General features: G+C 37.5%; 1 protein-coding gene across 2 annotated transcripts in view; it reads left to right on the top strand.

Annotated features, from left to right (window-relative positions):
* LOC116423987 (uncharacterized) overlaps positions 1–17,875 on the top strand; it is a 180,833-nt gene extending 162,958 nt beyond the window's left edge. The window contains exons 4-5 of one of the 2 annotated variants that reach the window (XR_004234365.2): positions 3,127–3,330; positions 12,714–17,875. Coding sequence is in view for 1 of the 2 variants with exons in the window: in XM_031969836.2 (XP_031825696.1) it covers positions 3,127–3,263 (137 nt within the window). In the remaining variant the exon portion in view is untranslated. Of the gene's footprint in view, positions 1–3,126 lie in introns of both variants that reach the window. The other variant, XM_031969836.2, reaches the window with a different exon arrangement.
* Positions 17,876–21,931: the final 4,056 nt, after the last annotated feature.

Here is a 21,931-nt window from a genome sequence, read left to right as displayed (position 1 = left end):
CAAACACTATTAAACTTTAAGTAAAACAAATGACATTTACAACAAATTATTCTTACTATTTAGAATATATAATATTTGTTAAATATAAGTATTTTTATCCTCCAAATTAATAAACATCAAAATAAATTCTACATGGAGAATTTTCTCTTCATTCACGCAGCTATTATTCACAATTTTCCGTCAAACGTTAAAAGAAAATAGAATTTCCTCTACCCTTAATAACTGACCTGAAATTTTGACAAAAAATATGTACCAACCTCCGTTAATGTACACCACCATTCGCTGTCTGATTAGAAACATGGCTTTGAAGCCTGATAAGAACACACACTTTCAAAGTTAGGGGTTGTCATCCCCATGTTACGCAAGATAAATACTAAAACTGACGTTCCCGCCGGCCCGGATCCTTTGAGAAAAAAATTCGAATTAGAGGAAGTGTTACACGGAGGGTCTAATTTGATATGTATAACCCTTTCAGATTCCCAAGCTTCGCGTAAAGCCAACAATTTACCGGGGAAATTAGTTGCTGTAATAGCTAAAAGACTTTGCCTTTGGCTGTCGCAAGTTCGCCTGAATATTCCATGCGTATAAGTAAGTGCTGGGTCCAAGGGTCAAAGGGAATTTCTTTCGGGAAAAAATTGTTCGGATCCGTCGGGTAACAAGGTGGCAAGACCCGACCCGAGGGAATTCAATTTCGAGCAATTTCTCGGCCGAAATTCTCACCTCCCAAATTTTTAACGCTGCCGGAAATATAAAAGTCGAGTACCTTTCACGACACCTGCTGCTTGTAGCATGAGTGTCTCTTATGAAAAATTCAGGTTGCTTAGAACTTCAATGACGCGATCCTGCGAACGCCTATACCCCGGAGTATATTGAGTAATGAGCAGATTGCAGATCTTCGTGCAAATGTCCAGGATGTTGAACAACTTTTGTGGATATTTACCAAAAATGAAGTGATTGGGTGTGTATGCAAAAAATTAAGAGTACTTATCTAACGAGATCACAAATATTGTGTTATTATAAAGAAATATCAAAAACCAACATTTATTCAAATAAATTTACTTTGATTTATTTCTTGAAAAATATAGTAAGAAAATTATAATTGATATAGATAAACAGAAGCGTTGAAGTTTGAGTGGTTTTCTATTTAATTCGCTAATTGTTTTGCTCGCTCTTTCCTGTAGTTATTCTTCTGTTTGATTTTCTGGGAATTTTCTGATTCTAATGCTAAGGAAAACTTCCATTTTTTCCTTTTCAAACATTACTCTCTTTTATTTGTTTTTCGTAGTTTCTTCATTTACTTTTTTGATTTGTGAGTAATTTTGTAATGATCGAAGCAAGGGGAATTTTTATATCTCTTTAATTTAATATATTGTTGAAGGAGAATACAATTTCATTGTTGGTTTATTTTATATATAAAATAAAGCATTTAATTACTAATACTATTTTCAAACATATTCGCAGATATTTTTGTTATACTTAATATAATCAGATCATTCTTCGATTATACTCGTACCTTTGTTAACCTTCTTTTCTATAACTCGATAATTTTTATAATTTTGTTACAACTCACACCTAGCTAATTTATATAACATTCTTTAGTTTCCCGTTTCATTTCTGTTTTCTTCATTTACGTGCTGTACCTCATCTAAATTAAAGCAGAAAAGTGGGTGAAACGCAATCAGCGTTCGATCAGGTTCGTCCGGCGAATCTGAACCACTTGAATACCAAATTCGACGTTTCTTTCGCCGGAGGAAAGAAGATAGAAAGCGAGTCTTGGTCCAGACTGTTCATTGTTAGGTTTTTCTGAATTAGCAGCCTCTTGACTCTCAGCACGGAGAGTACGAGGGGAATCGGGAGTCGCATGACAATTGATTGGAAGCCCAGGTCCGGTCCTCTTTTTGTTTCCCTCGTTCCTTAAGGCAGAAACTCGCGAGACCTCGTTCGAGCGGAATCGAGAGCCAGCGAGGCATCGATTGTCTCCGGATCAGGTTCCTCGTTTTCCTTTTTTTCTCGACCGTTTGCCTGGGAAATAGCGAATGTGCTTCGAATCGGAGTAGCCTCGAAACGAAACCGACGCTTTGATTGCAACTAAAAGTAAGGATTGGTTGGTCAATTTCGTGAAGGGCAAAAGTACTTGTGACTTTTAAATATGTTTGTAGATTTAAGTAGTTATGTTTCGTTCTTGGAGAAAATATTTTGTGAATTTAATTGGAATTGGAATTAAAAATAGGAATTGGTTGGTCAATGTATTTGTAGATTTAAGTAGTTATGTTTTATTGCTGGGGAAATTATTTTGTGAATTTAATTGGAATTGAAATTAAAAATAACAATTGATTGATCAATTTTGTGAAAGGCAAATGTACTTTTGAATTTTAGGTGTGTTTGTAGATTTAAGTAGTTATGTTTAATTGTTAGAGAAAATATTTTGTGAATTTAATTGGAATTGGAATTAAAAACAGGAATTGGTTGGTCAATTTCGTGAAATGTGAACGGGCTTGTGATTTTTAGATATGTTTGTTAGGAAAAATAGTAGCAGTTATGTTAAATTGTGAGTGTAGATACTTTATGAATTTAATTCTAGTCATAATTAAACTTGATTGTTTTTCCTAGTAATAAAGAATTATTGAGAGAATATAAAAAGCTCTAAGTGATTTACAATGGTACTCTCAAAGTTTCATTAGAGCTGTCTACAAATTTTTAATGAAGCAATCTGTTTCTTTCCTGGAACTATGTTAATAAATTGTGTGAATGCAGCTTATTTATTCATCAGGCACACGATGTTTCTCGAAGCTTTCACCTATTACCCAAGTACTTTAGTTCGCGTGCTTTAATACTAACCAAACCCGCTAGTTTATTAGTAGATACTAAAATATTTAAACCAGCACAAGAGGATAATGTGTCCTCTGAAAGCGTTGCCTCAGTAATTCCAACGATTCTTCGCCTATGAAATCTATATTAAATATAAATCTAATGACACTCAACGTGTTAACGAACACATCACAAAACCATTACTAATCCTTCCCATCCTTTCTCGCATAGAAAGCAACTTTCGAACAATGTCTAACACAGTTTCTCTTCCCAGACAATTATTCGTTCATTTGTCAACGGTCGAACGTTCTGTTTCAGAGTCCTGGAGCACGAGGACGTACTGCTGCCAGCAAGATGGCTGCAACTCCGGCCCGTCGTTGACGTCCAGCAGCACCATGGTATTCCTCATGGTAGCGATGGTCGCCCTCCTCGTCGGGCGGACGCTTCGTGGCTAATATGTCGCTAGAAGCGACGAGCAGCCCGCGAACGGAAGCACCGGGATCCATCAAACGCGAGAACAAGGTCGGAGAACGTTGCACCGTACGTTAACGACGTTCACGACCGATCGCCCTGGCCGTCTTGCTGACTGGACGCTGACGAGTCGACGCTCGTCGCTCGTCGACCAGTGAAAATCACCGAAAATCGCGCTACAAACGCCTCGCTCGTTCGACTTCGCACCTCACCCTTCGATTTTAACGAACCGGCCGACGGTTTTTCGACGCTGATCGATCGGCGATCGAACCCCCTGACGGGGACACGCCGGTTTTCCCGTTTTAATTACTTTCGATGGGCTTCTTGGCGGATCTGAGCACTCTGGAATGGGAGGGCTAGCCTAGATTATTGGAGGATGTTGATTGATGGAGTTAGCCTTCATTTTTGCTACTTTTAATTCTTTGGGAAACGTTTGGGAAGTGTGAATTAATTTAAGATTGGGTATAGAAAATTAATTATTTTATTGTTGGCTCAATTTAGATTTACGTAAGTTATTGGAGGATGTTGATTGATGGAGTTACCCTTGATTTTTGCTACTTTTAATTCTTTGGGAAACGTTTCGGAAGTGTGAATTAATTTAAGATTGGGTATAGAAAATTAATTATTTTATTGTTGGCTCAATTTAGATTTATGTAGGTTATTGGATGTTGATTGCTGGAGTTAGCCGTGATTTTTAGTACTTTCAATTCTTTGGGAAATTTGGAGAAGTATGAATTAACTTAAAATGACAGATTTGAATTTTGTTACTTTATTATTAAAGAAATGCTGAAAGTTTTTTCAAAGAATTAAAACTAATATATCTCATTACCTTTTTTCATTGAAGATGCACTGAATGCTTATTTTTAATATTACCACTCTTAATACTTCAAAAATTCATTTAAATCCTCATCTCGCACTACAATCTCCTAATTAAAGAAATTTTACAATTACATTCAACAAAGACGAATATTATTCCATTGTAGTTACATTATTAAAAACTATAAGTATACTTTCCATTTCATAAATGTTCCATTTCTAAAACGAATTCAATTGTACACCCATTCAAAAATATATTTCTCACCAGACAATATTATTCTTCATATAAAAATAATCCAACCAGCAAAAGTATAACTTTTTGAAACATTCGTCGAACGCGTGTATTTGCCGTGAATCTCGGGATCGCGATAAACGCACGACCGATCGGAGGGCCGCGGCGCGGTTAATTTGAACGTTCCATCCATCTCCGCTTCCCTGTCACCGGCCTTTTAATTTATTCTTCATTTAATCCCCTTTTAATCACCCCCGCGATGGGATTTCCTTCGTGCCCAATGAAAAAGTAGGAGATAACTACCGCGACGAAAATACGAAACTAATAACTTTCAACCCCGTCCCCGAATTTAACGCTAAACCTACCGAGCAATTAAATTGTCTTTTTGAAATTCCTCTGTAGCAACTTCAAGGATCGAGACTTTAACCAGTTAACTGTGGAATTTAGTTGGAGAAACCTCCGGTTCTGCGCGCAATAAAATCGAAAAATGGAGCGTAGAGTATACTTTAACACGTCGAATGCCATGGGGGTCACCGGTGACCCCCAACCAAATCGAATTACTATAGTTCATTCAATTAAACGATGATTATTTCAAAACATTTCTATATTATAAATAATGCTACCTAACGCGGTGCCATTCGGCTATATCAATGTCCAATAATAATTATGCAATTCAAACAAATGATTTAATACTATATTTCTTTCATTTTGTTTATTTTGCTCTATGAAATCGTGCGGCATTCAACGTGTTAAACTATGATTATTTGAAAAGATGGTATTGTGAATAATGATACCTATTGCGGCGATGTTCAGCTAGACGAACATGCAATAATAATAATGCAATTCCATCGAATGATTAAATATTACATTTCTTCCATTTTGTGTGTTTTTCTCTATAAAATCGTGCGACATTCAACGTGTTAATGAAAGATCAAAGCGAAAGAAAGTCAAGCTTGACGATGACGTGTATACTCGTCAAACACAGTTAACTGGTAAATCGATTTACAATTCAGTTTGCTAAATCAGTTTCTCGAATAATTCCTCAGAGAAATATACGTTATCTTTTTAACCGTTTGAGTGCTGAGGAGCGCTATAGCGTTCTTCTTGTGTTGTGCCAAAATTGCGTAAAAAGTAAATTTATTTGAATAAATGTTATTTTTTGATACTTTTTGTAATAACACAATATTTGTGATCTCATAACTACTCTGATTAATTCTTTTGCATACACTCCCAATCACATCGGTATTTTTGGTAAATATCCACAAAAGTTGTTTAGCGTCCAAACGGTTAATAATTGCGAAAAGAAGAAATCAGGAATGAGTCGTTTTGACTCATCCGGTAGGTTTACTGTTAATCACGCTACTTTACACACTTCAGTGCCGAGCGAAAATGTACAGCGTGTCGTGTAACCAGCAGTCCAACCGAGAACACTGTGATCCGGTATTATATAAACCACTCGGAAACATAGAATAACATTCCTTTATCTGAGATCTCGTTTCCCAGAGTAAAATCTACTTTGGAAACGTCCCATCTGAAAATATTCAAAGTGAACTTATCGGTGAACTTTCAAGCCGGATTTACGTAAGAATTTTTAAACTTGGAATTTTTCGAGCTACATTTTCTTAGAAATTCTTCGGTTGGATTGTCGCAGAGCTTCGAAGAAAAACAATTTTATTCTACTCCTCTCGTTCACTTTTAAGATAATGCTTCTATATAGTAGCATTATTTCTTCATATAAAATCACTCTGTTTCCAGTTACTTTATACGTATCATTCTTATATAATATTATTATTTCTTTTATATAAAATCATCCTTTTTCTCGTTACTTATTTTATAAATATCACTTTCAGTACCATTATTTTATTTATGTAGTATCGTCTTTGTTCTACTTGAATTCTTAGCTAAAATGAATTCCCATTAATTATCAGTGCGATATATGGAATATCGTTGACTATCGCAATGATCAGTAAAGCTTCCAAATTCAAAACGATAGCAAAAAGAAAATTGACGTGAAAAATATTTAGCGTAACAAATAACTGAATGATATTGTAATACGATTACTACGGTACCAAATCATTGACAATTATTTCTAACACCATTTGCCTCCGTTACGAGGGAATAAGTATCACAAAAAACTCTGTTACAGAGGAATAAGTATTATTATGAGAAAAATTCTGAAATTCTCGCAGCAACGAACGCGTTGAAATTCATAGCAGAATCGCACGCGACTGATTCACGTTACAATATCATAGAGGATAACGTTCGCCGACAATCCATTTTTGCCAAGGACTTTCTCAGGCTTTTTCGTCCTGCAAAAAATAAACGATCGCCTTTCCAGCGGCGGGATCGCTGGACCGTCACCAGAATCTTCCAGCCGTCACGGTTTTTAATATCGCCGGTTATCGGGGGAATAATTTTTCACGGTACCGCTGCTCCATCGCCGGGAACGGCCATATTGGAAACGATCGAGCTCTACTCACCGGCGAATTTTCACCGGTCAGCTTTCCGCCCGACGCTGACACTCGATTCTAGAATTCAATTTACTCGAGAACTTTCCCGATTCTATTCCCTTCGTCCTTCTCAGTCCTTTTTTTCTTTTAAAAATATTTCTGTTTCATTGGCGATGACGTAATGATCGGCCCGTGGAGGTTTATGAAGTATACGTGTCCTTGAACCTTTGATGATAGGCTGCAGTGTTAGTTGAACTTTGAATACTTATCAGATACGAATTTGTTCTATAATTTCATACAAAAGTGTCTTCGTAATTCTAATAATTATTGTACGTAAATTTTCGAATGAGTCACTTGGACTTGTCTGCAATGAGAAGAGTTACAGTGATGAAATAGTAATACAAATAGAAATGATAACACTTTTAGTAATAAATTGTTAATGCTGGTAGTATCAAAGTAATAATACTTCTAGTATTAAAATGATAATGCTATTGGTAGTATAATAATGACACTTCTAGTATTAAATTATTAATGCTACTAGTATTAAAATAATAATATTTCTAGTATTAAAATGATAATGCTATTGGTATTATAATAACACTTCTAGTATTAAATTATTAATGCTACTAGTATTAAAATAATAATATTTCTAGTATTAAAATGATAATGCTATTGCCATTATAATAATGACACTTCTAGTATCCAATTATTAATGCTACTAGTATTAAAATAATAATACTAGAGTAAAACCAGTAATACTTCTAGTATTAAAATAATAATACTAGAGTAAAACTACTAATACTTCTAGTATGAAAATAATAATACTAGAGTAAAACTAGTAATACTTCTAGTATGAAAATAATAATACTAGAATAAAACTAGTAATACTTCTAGTATTAAAATAATAATACTTCCAGTATTAAAATGACAACACTTCTAGTATTAATCTATTAATGCTTCTAATATTAAAATAATAATACTACTAGTATAAAATTAATACTTTTAGTATTAATATCGTAACACTGGCAGTATCAAATTATTAATGCTACCAGTATTAAAATGATAATACCACTAGTCTAAAATTCATAACACTTCCAGCATGAAAATGATTAAGCTTCATTCTTGTTACGCTCAGACGTCTTCCGTTCCCCGTTATTTTTCGTTAAAACTTTCATCCCACGTGCAGTATAACTTCATTTCGAACGGCCGCGAAAATACGCGCGCTTTATTTTCACTTTATGAAGCTCCTCCGCGAGAATCCTCGCCTTCCCTCTTCATTCGTCTCGACGGAACTTTCATTTGCGTTTCTTGGCACTGAAGTTTTTATTAAAGGGCGCTCCTCGAATTCTTAATGCGATGTCTTCTTTTTTTTGTTTCAACCCCCGATCCTCTTCTTCCCAGCATAATCCTTTTCATCCATCTGCTTTGCGTTCGTACAAGATTTCTTTTCCTCGTTTTTCATCTCAACAGATTCCCCTTTCTTTCTTTCCTCCTTCGTTATCCCCCCCTTCCATGGAACACCCCTTTTCTCTTTTTGATTTCTTCATCTTTATAATCGGATTTGCGCTCTTTCTTTTCATTCATTTCTCTTTTGAATTAATTTCCCACCTCGTGCTTTCGAACTTTGGGAAAACTTTTTGCCCTTCATCAACGGCTTTTCAACTTTTAACATTCCAATCGGTTTACTTTGTAATTGCACGTCAAGAGAATGTAATTTACTTATCAATGTATTTATACATCGAAATGTAAATTATAAATCATTCTATGAATTAAATTATAATTGTCATATATGGTTTAAATTATTCTTAATTATTATATTCTTTTTGATATGCAAATCTGGGCTAGGCGCATCCAGAGGAAACGAAAGTATTAATATGATTGCGATTCCTTCGTTCTAACTGTTCGAAGGAAATTTCAATTTCATTTAAATTTTAAATATTTCAACTATCACTACCGAAGCGAAATATGAATTGGAAAAGAGCCTGGGAAATTTTGTTTTTCGCGCGTGCCCGAAATCCTGATTTGCAAATTTATGCAAATCCCGGTTTTCATGCTCGCGGATCGCGACACGTGGATCCTAGATTTTTTGTTAGTTCGTTTTTAAAGTGATTCGATAGAAATTCAACAACCGAGAAGTGTACAGTTTATTCGAAACGGTCGTTCGGATATTGCACCACTTATTTACGGATCGAACGGAACAGAGTCCTAGCAAATAGAGAATATCAATAACGGTTTCAATCGAGTTTTCGAATGTCATCACCGTTATCAATACTTCCTATAATCCTATTTCACATTTCCGCGCGTCCCGTGCCACGTGTGCCACTTGCGGTACACGCGCAATTTTTGTAAGGAAACATTTTTTTGCGAGACATTTGTCACAGAACAATGGTACACGTCGCGAAACAACAAAAACGTAGAGAAATAATATCAGAAAATATTAAATGCCAGCAAAAGCTTGAATGTAACTTAATCTGTCGTTTGAAAAATCGCTCCATAAGCGGGATATAAAATTTCCATGGCACCGAGAATTGTTCAAAATTAAATACACATACTGTAAATCAATAATAAGATATAATTCCATTGAAAATAAAGCAAAATTTAACTGTGACATCTTACAAATTGAAAAGATAGAAGAGAACATTTTTCTACAACCAAAATTGATTTCTTGAACCACGTAACCGTTATTGCACATTTTTATGAGTTTATTAATTCTCGTTAAATAACAAACACTTAATTAGTACTGTTTTTACTGAAAATGCCCAAAGACTTCACTCGACAAGATTTTTCACTGTGAATGTCCATTATTTTTTGCTGAAGTGTTGATAATATTGTTCGAAACTAACATTGAGAAGAATGTTACATAAATTAAGGGTGAGGACTATTTATTTCTATGGTTCATATGTTGATATCTAATACAAAATTGTAAATTGAATTGTAAAGTCTATTTTCCTATATCAAATAAAATGGCGCTTGCGAGTCGCCTCTCGAGTTGATATTTTATTTTTGAAAAACAAAAATTCTTGTTTGCAAGAACAAAGGCTTAATATTTTATTCCTTACAAAACAAAGGCTCAATATTTCGCTTCTTAGAACCAAAGTGTTTATTTCAGAACTAAACGAATGCTTCATTTCTCAAAAACAAAGCTTAATATTTTCTTTCTTAAACGGTTAACAACTTCTTAAAACCAAAGGTTCACTATTTTATTTCTTAAAGCCTTAATATTTTAGTTTTCAGGAACAACGGGTTAATATTTAATTCCCTACAAAACAAAGGCTCAATATTTCGCGTCTCAGAAGCAAACCAACACATAATTTCTCAAAAGCAAAGCTTAACATTTTCTTTCTTAAACGATTAACAGTCGATTTCTTAAAACCAAAGGTTCACTATTTTATTTCTTAAAGCCTTAATATTTTAGTTTTCAGGAACAAAGGGTTAATATTTAATTCCCTACAACAAAGGGTTAATATTTAATTCCCTACAATACATAATTTCTCAAAAGCAAAGCTTAACATTTTCTTTCTCAAAGGATAAATAGTCTATTTCTGAAGACCAAAGGTGATCCATACGAGACAAGTACCGAAGCTCGTCGCGGACGCAAACGTTGCTCGCGAGCGTGTCGAGTCGAAAGAGCGAGGCGAAAACGGGGTGAATACAGGTCATAGCGACAACCGTCGACCCGCGGGGTCCACCGAGCGAGCGAACGGCAGCGTGGAAAACAATCGGACCACAGAATCGCGATGAGCGAGCGATAACAGGCGGGGCGAACGCGTCGTAACCGGTTCCCGATGCCTCGATCGTTCGTCGGCCGTGCCGACATCTTTCCTTAGACCGTAAGAAATTCGTACAGAAGAAAAAAAAAAATTCGTTCAGGACAAAGGTATGAAAGCCGGGACAGAACGGGGAACGATAGATTAAGTCCGCGGGAGAGGGGCAGACAGGGGGATCGAATGGGGAAGAATGAAAGAGCGCGTGCATGTGTGCGAGAGAGCGAGAAGAGAACCCGACAGGGAGAGAAGGAGGAAAGGGACAAAGGAATCGCGTGGACACACGTAACCTACATACAGATAACAGTCGAAAAAAAATAGAAACGAAGGGGGGAGAAGAGGAGGAGACAAGAGAAAGAAACCGGACGAAAGGAACGGGTTATTGATAATGATAAAACGTTATTATTATATTGCTACTAATTACTATTACCAGTACTATTACCATTATCGACATTACCGAGTAAATGAAGATCACCGAATATAGGTCTACCGGAAAGTTCCGCCCGATAATGTCGTCTGAAGCTTCTAAAGATGAGTGGCGCAGAAACGGAATCTACAAATCACCGGCGAGGGGTCATTAGCGACGGGAACGTTATTGTTCGGTGAACTTCAATGGATGTACTAAGAATGTATTACGCGCTTTTCATTGGAAAACGGACAGCACTTCCCGGTGGACCGATACATACGCAGAGTAGAGTGTAAACGAATCGAGGATCGATTAACCCCTCGCACTCGGCGATGGTTTTCATTACAAATGTTCGTTAGTTTCCAATGAAACGTCGACGATATTTTTTATAATCGACGCGGAGGAATGTTTCGCGCGAGTTGAGGGACGGGAGCGTTTCGTTCGTGCACGGAATTTATTGAATTCAGACACCTGTGAGTTTTGATGCGTTGAGAGCGACGAGTGCGAAGGGTTAATTATTATTACGTCGTTATTGTAACCGCTTGAAAAGTAGCCTTATAACTTGTAAAACTAAAGCGAGAAGAGAAATTGTCTCGGGCGTTTGGTGGGGGGGGCCGCGTGCTATTGGTTGGCGTGAGGAGACCACGTGACCGACACGTTACAGTTAGTTTGCTTTCACCTCGAACGCGTTCACCGTTCGCGCCACCCGGTATACGCGGAGGATGAATCCGAAGATCTCGTATCCGTGGAATTCGAAGCTTGAACGTTCGTCGAGGAACCATGAAGTCGCTGTTTCCGGCTCGGAACAAAATGTCCGGCAGGCTTTCCTCGTGGAATTACTAGACTCCCGCTCGCGGAGGGAAAATTTTGAATCTTGAACTTCGTTTCGCGTGATTCGACGCCGGAGAATTTTACGGCTACTCGGTTCGGAGTTGGGCGATTTTCACTTCGAACTGGCCATTGGGAAATTCAGGCTCTTCGGGCTTGCTGACCTCTTGAGTGTTAGTTTTCGTGGATTGTTTGCTAGGACTGCATACGATTTCGTTGAAAGTTTCTTGATAATTGGTGTACCGTGTAGTGTAAAGGCTTGGTATGAATTGTAGTCTTCGAAAAGGTTTTCGGATATTTCTAACGATATCGTGTCGATGGTTGTTTTACTGTCCTCTTAATATGACTAGCTGTTTCCATTGATTTTCCGCGGGTTAGAGTCGATTTCACTTGCGTTCGGATGTTTAGAGGATAATCGAATGTTTACAGTAACTTTCAATGTTTCTAGCATACGATCTTTATGTAAATAGACAATTATGAAGTGACTATTACCATGATTTCGAGGAGATGAAGGATACTCGAACCTTTACGAAAAGAGAACCCGAAACGAGAATGAATATTAAAGAAACTGTAATTGAATAAAACATTTCTTCTTCCACCACAGAATCTATCCAATAAACAAAATAACCCGAATACCATGGGAATCGAACCAAAACTTTCATTTTATTCTTCCATAATTTACGCTACGACAAATTCACGACAACGGTGAACACGTTCAAAACGTTCCCTCGATCGGCGTACGAATCGTTTCCTTTCACCGCAGCCACCAGGGTTAGTCAATTATCGCAGCCGTTAATTACGAGTCAATTATCGCGATCTCAGGCGGTTTCCTCGCGCCGATCGCGGGACGATCGCGCGTCCCGCGACCGTCGCGCACCGTTGTCCGCCGCATTCCACGTGCACCATCTGAATGTCCCCTATTTTTCCTTCTTTTTCAGCGAGGAAGGAAGCAGCGACCACAACAGATTGTTCATCCGCGACACGTTTTACTTTCGGTTTTCGCACGCGATCGAAGCATATCTCGGGACGAAACGAGTGCGCCATTTTCTTCTCAGGCTAACCAGCGTTCGGTCGATCGGTCGATCGGCCGATCGATCGATCGCCCGTCAGGGGGATAAAAGAATTCCTAAACAACTGAGAGATCGAGAGAAAGAAACACACACAGAAATTAAAAAGAAAACAGTAGATCGAGGGAAGATCCAAAGTAAAAGAGACCGAAGCGAGAGAAAGAAGGAGAAGAAGAAGGGAGAGAGGAATACGAGATAGAACGCGGATAACAAAGAAAAACCGAGGAAAAAACGATTCATCCTAGCCGATAAGCGCGTGCAGCGATCACAAGTAGGGAATAAATCTACCTGTTTCACTGAACGAAGGTAGCAGACAGAGATTCTAGCGATTATATACCTGTTCTTCGAGTATTAGCGCGCGAGAGAGGGGGAGAGAGATGATTTATCTAAAGTTAGCTCGAGTCTAGCGGTTAAAATGTTAAGACAACCTAAAATCCGTTTCCCGTCACGGGCGTCAGCCGATCGAACGTCGTCGTTTCAGTGACGAAGGAACGATTCGGGGCGGACGGGTATCAGCACCGAGGAAGATCAAGACGAAGTTGATGACGATCGCGGGGAAAATATTCCGGGACGCGTCTGATGGCGGCTGTTCGTCATCGTCGCGTCACGGAGTTGTTGCCTGAAAATTGAATGGATCAGGGCATCGGGGAATTTGCTAATGATTATTAGGTCGAAGATGCGTTGAAGAATGTGGAGAACGAATTTGTGGGCGACGTTTCATGTGACGTAAGGTTACGGTATTTCACGTGATTTTTAATGTTGAAATTTGATTTCCTGCGACGTGACGTACGATGACGTTGACACTAGGAATTTCGTCATGACATTTTTTGTGTGAATTTTATATGGCGCTGTTCATTTTGAATGATTCGTTGTAGCAATTTGGATACTTAATATGATTGAATTTAGAATCTCCTGTGACAATGTTTGTTGAAATTTCGTTGTTAGTCTTTCTGAAATAACGTCATATGACGTATAACGTTGATAGTCCACAATGTGACGTCGAAATTGCATCATGCGAAGACACATTTGAAACCGTGATCAGTGGATTTCAGAGATCGACTAGCAATAAATCGTTGAAATCTTCGTTAAAGTAAGGGATGATTATGGATTAAATTGGATACCGTGAATTCCGGTAATTCTATCGTGAATAACAATCGCGATCGAAAGCGTCACGCGGGCTATGATCGTCGAGAATCACCATCGACAAGCTTCGCTTACATTTTATCCATGTATTTTTATAACGCAAAGTGCAACATAGGGACGCGTCGATTTGAATTCTGCAATCCTATTCGCCGGGGTTCGTCGACGGTTCCGGCTCGACGCTTCGAACGCTGGAATTATTATCTCTGCCCTCGATTATCCGGATAAATCAGGCGAAATAAACTCAAAACTGAAGGAGGATGCTAAATTAAAGACTCTTAAATGAAATGGAAGCTTCTAAACAACTCTTAACCCCTTGACGTACACGTCTTCGCGGTACATACGCTATGGAGAAATTTCGAGTGAAATATATTAGATTTGTTTCTATTATTAGCAAAATATAGTTAATTCAATTTTTGGTTACGAAAGCTTCTCACTTATGTAAAGAGAGTGAAAGTAACTTTGAATTTGACACGTTCTATGCCATGCCACCGGTGATCCCCAACCAAATCGAATCACTGTAATTCACTCAAACGACGATTATTTAGATATATTTCTATATTATAAATAATGCTACCTAATGCGGTGATGTTCAGCTAGATGAATGTGTGATAATAATAGCGCAACTTAATCAAATGACTTAATATTATATTTCTTCCATTTTGTGTATTTTGCTCTATGAAACCGTGCGGCGTTCAACGTGTTAAATAAGTTAGCGAGCTTCTGTTAGGGGATGATATTAGTTACCGTTAAGGGGTTAAATGAAAAAAGAGATCCCGGGGTAGGAACTTGAAGAAACTCTGCCTCGAAACGTTCCGCGTCGAAATCACGTGAAAAGCGAAACAAGAGAGATAGAAGGTAAAGCTCTTTCTTCTAAAACCCAAGAAAAGAACACGGATAAGAGAGAAACGGGTCGAGAAGCTGTTAAAGGATCATCGAAGTTGACCTACCGACAAGACGCGCACGCGCGAGAACGTTTTCTTTTCTCTCCGTTTTATTTCCCACTTTATGACGGTACGCTTCGGACTTGCCGCGGACATCCCGCGCGAAGGATGGTCGGGTTCTGGGCGATTTCTCCTTTAGCACGTAAGGTTTTAAAGTTGGGGGATCACTTGATGGCTAGGTTGAGGTATGCGGGCTTGATTGGTCTGTTTTCATCCGTTCTGATTTCATTTTTGATGCTTATTTTATATTCGTTGATACGGTTACAGGGAATTAGTGTTATAAACTGCTTGAGTTCTGCGAGCTTCGAGACTGGACTTAATCTGAAACTTAAACTTTGAGTCTTGAAAGCTTAAAGTATTATCAAGCTCAAGTCCTTGAAACCTTGAAGCTTCAAAGTTCTATAAGTTTGAGTATTGGAAGTATTAAGGTTCAACTTTGAAAGCTAAGTCTTGAAAGCTGTAAGTTCTATCAAGCTCAAATCTTTGAAACTTTGGAGCTTCAAAGTTCTATCAAGCTCAAGTCTTTGAAACCTTGAAGCTTCAAAGTTCTATAAGTTTGAGTATTCGAAGTATTAAGGTTCAACTTTGAAAGCTAAGTCTTGAAAGCTTAAAATTCTGTAGAGCTCAAGTCTTTGAAACTCTGGAGCTTCAAAGTTCTATCAAGTTCAAGTCTTAAAGTTTCAAAGACTCAACTTTGAAAGCTAAATCTTCAAAACTTAGAATTCTATGAAGCTCAAGTGCTCGAAACTTCAAAGCTTCAAAGTTTTACGAAGCTCGAGTCTTCAAAGTTTCAAAGACTCAACTTTAAAAGCTGAGACTTCGCAGCTTCTGAAGGCCTTAACCTTGAAGCTTTGAAGGCTTGATCTTAGGAATCTTCAATGCTTAGATCTTTATTTTCGAAGAATCCTGCCATCTACAGCTGTGTCAACACTGCACAGCAACAAACAATACAAGTCTTCGAGCATAAAGTCTCCTACACAGAGGAAAACCTAAACGTAACATTAAAGACTTCAGCTTTTACAGCTCAAAGTTGAACCTTAAGATTCCCAGCTTCCAAGACTCGAACTTCAGGGCTCATTTCCACAACACTAACCAATTCAAACAATAAACAAAACACTCAACGAAAGACCCATCTTGCCCCTGTACCATCCCACTTAGGCATCGAGTCATCCCCCAACAGTACTAAACATTAGATCACCCTATAAGTAACATCCTTTTCTTCACACTTCTGTAAAAAATTACTTACATTTTTTCCTAATCGTCAAGATACTAACCATCGTTGTGTACGCGCTTCTCCCATTTTTCAATTAATGTTTCAATACCATTCCCAAAATGGCTTCAGTATCCCACGAAAATACAAAAGAAAAACGACGTTACTTATGGAATGATCTGATAACAAAAATGGGGTCACGAGTCTCCCAATCAAGCCTCCGCCGAGCGCACTAAACGAAGAAAAAAGTTACGGAACCACGAGGCGGACTCCGCTCCCGTGGCGAGGAAAAAAAAGAAACAGAAATAATGCCGTCGCGACGACGACGACGCGGCGTTCCCCGCGGGATTCTAGGAAGAGACTAGCCAGCGTAAACATTTTACATTCGCTTCGTGCACTATTTCAAAATAGGTACTCGAGAAAAAGGTTCAAAGTCTAAAAAAAGATAGAAAAAAAAGAGAGAAGAGAAGAGAAGGGAGGAGAGAAATCATGAGATAACGAAATGAATAATGCCTTTCTTTTTCTTCCCGCAAACAAGAAATAACAAAACCGATCATCGGTGAACCGATCGTTGATTGAGCGAACGATTGCGAGAGAGAAAGGGGGGAGAGAAAGGGAGAATGATCGGGCTTTCTAGTAGAGACAGACAAAAGTGCTTCCGTTCACCTCCTGCGCGTGCCTGCAGCTTCGCTTGCGAGTGACCGAGCGTTCAAATCGGACGAGGCCGATTCTTCATAGGATATTTCGCTGTTATCGTTGCGCGGATTGTTTGTTCATTGAATGTTGTTGTGTACCTTAGTGGCCCAGGGGATATTTGAATAAAATGTCGCGGAATGTAACGCTGTGAATTTCATTTCATCGCTTTGTAATTGGCTGCGAATTGTGATTAAACGAAACTTTGAAATGTTGTATTATTTTTGACAAGATAATCATGCTGTGTAACTATTACTGTTGGCTATTATTAAATATTGCTGTATTATTGTTGTTGTTATTATTATGGAATAATAGATACCAATTTGTTTGAGCAATTATATTTTAACGAAGTATAGAATGATGTAATTGTGAATACATTTCATTTTCTTGTAATTGATCTGATTAATAGAAGTTCTATTTGTAATTCAATTTTTCTGTTATACGAAAGAAGCCAAGTGCAACTGACTGCGAAGAATATTTTCTGGGCCGTTTTCATATTGTCAACATACACATCGACGACGATTAAAGCTCATTCCGTTCGCAGTAGCTGAAACCGATAACTACCGAGGTAAATCGTTGTGACATTGAACACATCCTTGTTCGGACACTTCGATGCCGAAGGGAACGCATGGGAATACAAGGAACAAACATAAAACGTTGATTTATCGTAAAACGGATCCATAGGGATATTTTTCACTTAAGGAACACTTTTAAACGACTCCTGTACTCGAGTTCGAAAGCAAGTTTACCCTGTACTCTTCTAATGGAATAACGATCCTCTTTACAAACTAAGATCCCGACGAACGGGACGTCTAAATGTAAACGAAAAAAAAAAGAATTATATTACTAACGAAGGGAAAAGAAGGAGCAAAAAACATAATGTACTCGGCCTCGTCGCTGATCGAGAAATATTTTACTAGTCAGCTCTCCTATTCTTCGTAAACTCGTTATCCTTCACGTTCGTTAAACAGAGAGTGCGTGGACGAGTGTCTGGATGTGCGAGAGAAAGAGAGAAAGAGAGAGAGAGAGAGAGAGAGAGAGAGAGAGAGAAAGAAGAAAAAGCGAGAATGAGAGAGAAAGAAAGCGAATGGTCATGATAGAAAGAGACAAGATTGCACTTCGGTTTGAATGCCAGCGAATGAATGGGCGGGGTGAATGACGTTGACCGAAAAAATTTCAAACGAGAGCCGGCGAGGAGTGAAGGAGGGAAAAAAATGAGGAGCACGCACGAAAGCGCGAACTGGAATTTCGACGGCGTCGGAGCGGCGAGACGTCGACGGTTCAAACGTTTCGATCCTTTTTTGCGAGTTTCCCCTTAACGATCGACGATATTTCATTTCGTCTGTCCGTTCGATGTTCTGTTTCAGTTTGAATTTTCGTGTTCACCCTTTCCGATAGTCTTCGGCGCATGTGAAATTCAAGGATTAAGCGAAGAATCATGATTGCACTCCCAGGTGGATGCGAAGTTTGCAATCTCTCCCGGTATAGTCTCTCAAGTGTCCACGAAGCTTAAGCTCTCGCGTTCTAATTAGATGCTACACGAGTGAAGTTCGTTATTTTCGTACATTTTGTTTCTTACATCGTAGATGTAACGTTTTGTCGGTTAAAAGTCAGAATGATAAGGAAATGAGAGAATGTTTGGTTTTTTTAAATAAATAATTATGAAGTTATATATTTGGAATTTAGTATTCGTTATTTAGTTAATATATGGGAGAATGTGTGAAAGAGAAATTCTACTGATTTAATTGGAAGATGCTTCTGTTGGTATGCTGCGAATATGAGAAACATAAACGAGAGAGGACATTTGGTCTTATGCTGCATGCCCACTTGGGAGCTACTAACGAGAGAGTTTTATTTCGGAAAGAAGACACTTAAATGTCTCGGGATTTTTAGTAAGTTTATTATTTTAAGGTACTTATGGTTTATGTGCTGCGAAATTGCCAGTCGTGCGAATGTTAAATACGACTTCGAATAGTAAAGAATGATTAAAAGTGTATCTGTACGACTGCGTGTTAGCGAGAATGGAAACTACGTTTGAACAAAAACGAGAGAAAGGGAGTGAAAGGGAGAGAGAGAGAGAGAGAGATGTTATATATAAATAATATTATACATAAATTGTATCGTCTTACGCCAGAATCGCACGAAACAAAATCAAGCAAACAAGGAAAAGAAGTGGAAACACGCATTAATTCTAGGATTAACGATTAATTGACGATTACTTAAACCGAGAGGACCGAGCGAAAACAAAAAATATATATATATATTATATATACATACATACTATACTATATTATATTAAATTATATTATAATATATTATATTATACTATATTATATTGTTTAGTCACGTAAGCAGAATCATATATGTATGACGAGTTGTACATTTATATTAGACACACACAGACGCAATAATAAAGACCGTAATACGAACTCTTGATACGGAGTTGGAAAATATCGAAAAGAAATATAGTCGAATGTTATGGAAACTTGTGTGGCTATCACGAAATGCGACAAATGATTTTACATATATCACTTAGTTTATAAGCATCAAATCTACGAACCGAGAGGAACATTAATTTCCAGCTTTCGTCTCGTCCTCCGTGTCAATTTTAGTTCGATTTTCGTTTCCCTGAATCTACGCATAAAAATACTGTTAATAAATCATTCGGAGTGACTGGAATATTTTAATATTCGAATTAAAAATTTTTTATGTTAGTTCCATAAAATTAGCTTAAAAGAAATATTCTCGCGAAATAAGAACAATTCGTTATCATGTGCAACTGAAATATAATTACAATAATTCGCGATCGGACTATATAAAATTTAATTACAAATAATTCACGATTCAACTCAGAAACTATAAAAAAATTCAAATACAAGTAGATTAGTAAAACGTTATTACAAATAATTCACAATTGAACTTAAAAAAAAACACTAATACAATTAAACTAATAAAACATTATCACAAATAATTCACGATTGAACTTACATAAAATATTTTAATACAATTACATTAGTAAAACGTAATAACAATAATTCACAATTAAACTCAAATATCTACGCATTGAAAATCATTACAATTCCATAACTCGTTAATTCAAATTTTTTCCCCGCGGAAATATTATTTTCTCTCGGGCAGCGGCGGTCGGTTCCCGACGCGCCATTTAAATTCCAATTACCCGGCCATCATTCGATTCCACTGTCGCACGCGTGTCTGGATCACGGCGCATAAATGATCATCAAACGCCGGCTAATTATGCAGACGTTCGTTGTATTCAGGCGGCGATGATCGCCGGCCAAATTAGCAAATTCATCAATTAACGATACGCACGCACTGGTTGGCCGTTGCGTTCTCGTCACGCGCCGAGACGATTATTTACGATCGCGGTTAAATTGCGTTTTTCAAGCTTCGCGACGCTGATTGATCGTGCCTACATGCAACGAATTCGGTCCGGATTCCGTGTTCCCGTTTCTTTGCGCTTTTTACCAGCGTGAAACGTTCAAATTTCTGCACTCGTAATTTCTATCGCTGGTGCAACGTGCTTCCGACTTTCGGAAACTCTGCGTTGAAATTTTTGCTTGAAATTATTTCTTGTTAAATGTATCTTACAGTTATTACTGTTATTTTACAGTGAGTAAATAATTAAAGTATTACAAGCAGCATATAATGAAGTAAATTATCTACCTGTAATTAAAGAACGCTTGATAATTGGAGGTAGAAATGGTTCTGGGTAACTTGAGGTGGAGAAATTGTGATTTCAAGTATTAACAATGTTATATATAGCTTCAGAGAATTTAAAATACAAAGGATGTATTGAAAAATCTCATTGTTTGAATGTTATACAGTTTTTGTTAAAGAAACTTCAAATTTTTTGAATTTTCTATTTCTTCGTGAAGTTGATAGTTGATAATTGCGATTTGAAGAACTTCTACTTTCGGATTGCAAAAGAAATAAATAAGACAATATTTTTCATTGCAAATACCCATTAATTTCTGACTAAATATTAACGATATTTCTCGCAACTTACGCGATTGCTTATCTTATATAAATTAAGGGACAGAACTATTTTATTTCGATGTTTCATGCGTTGATACGTTAAACACGGTTTAATGTTGAATTGAAAATTTTATAAGTTTGCTGCGTCGAATCAGGTGGCGACTGAAAGGCGCCTCTCGAGTGCAAAGGGTGAAAATTTGCGGAATCAAAAGAAGTAGACGTATAGGCGCGACAGATGGTTGAAAAGGTCGGAATGAATTTATCAAGGATAAAGACTTACAGATGCTTTTATTCGTTTTCGAAGGAATTCGAAACGAGCGAGAAGATGAATGGTATCTAGTTATGCGAACGCAATCCTCCATCATTCTGTCAGTTACGAGTGTATCAACCGTGAGCGGACCGATTAAATTTCCTGCGACGTTAAACCGCGAGCTGAGCAGCCAAGAAACGTCTGGCGCGTATCGCGAGCTCGGGAACGCGGCTTAGAGGACTCCCCGCTGTGACGGAAGAGACATAAAACGACACTCGAGAATCTCTTTCAAGAAACCCATGCAACGCGTCAAATCCGAATTTAATAGATTGATCGATGTGCATTTCAGAATTGTGTAATACTATTTTTTAATCAGAAACATCCATTTTAAAAGAGTTTAACCATAGTGCAAATTAAAATAAAAATACTCACAAATTACGAAATAGAAAATAAAGAAATTTCAATTTTTGCAAACATTTATACGAATTGGATAATTGATTTCTTAAGGCAATGTTTTTAAACGATTGTCTGAATTGTTTCTTTCAAGGAATAATATTCATACTTTTTATAAAATATGAATTTATGAAGATTTCGAAAAGGAAGCTATTTTCTGAAATATTTAAAGAATTGTTTCTATATCGTCGATATGAAGGAATATAAGATTCAGTGATTTGAACGCTTGTATCTTTAATTCTGCGAGTTGATTGAAAGTTAAAAGTATTTCGATTATTTCAAACGTTCGGAACTGTCCGTTGAAATTCAAATCTATTTCTAACATACCTCATCAACTGATCGCTGATTGAATGGTTACGGGGACAGAATAATCTGGGTCGTCCCATGTACGCAAGAATGTCAG

This window comes from Nomia melanderi, chromosome 13 (genome assembly GCF_051020985.1).
Source record: "Nomia melanderi isolate GNS246 chromosome 13, iyNomMela1, whole genome shotgun sequence".
Taxonomy (NCBI): Eukaryota; Metazoa; Arthropoda; class Insecta; order Hymenoptera; family Halictidae; genus Nomia; species Nomia melanderi.
This window is presented reverse-complemented; position numbering and strand designations above follow the sequence as displayed.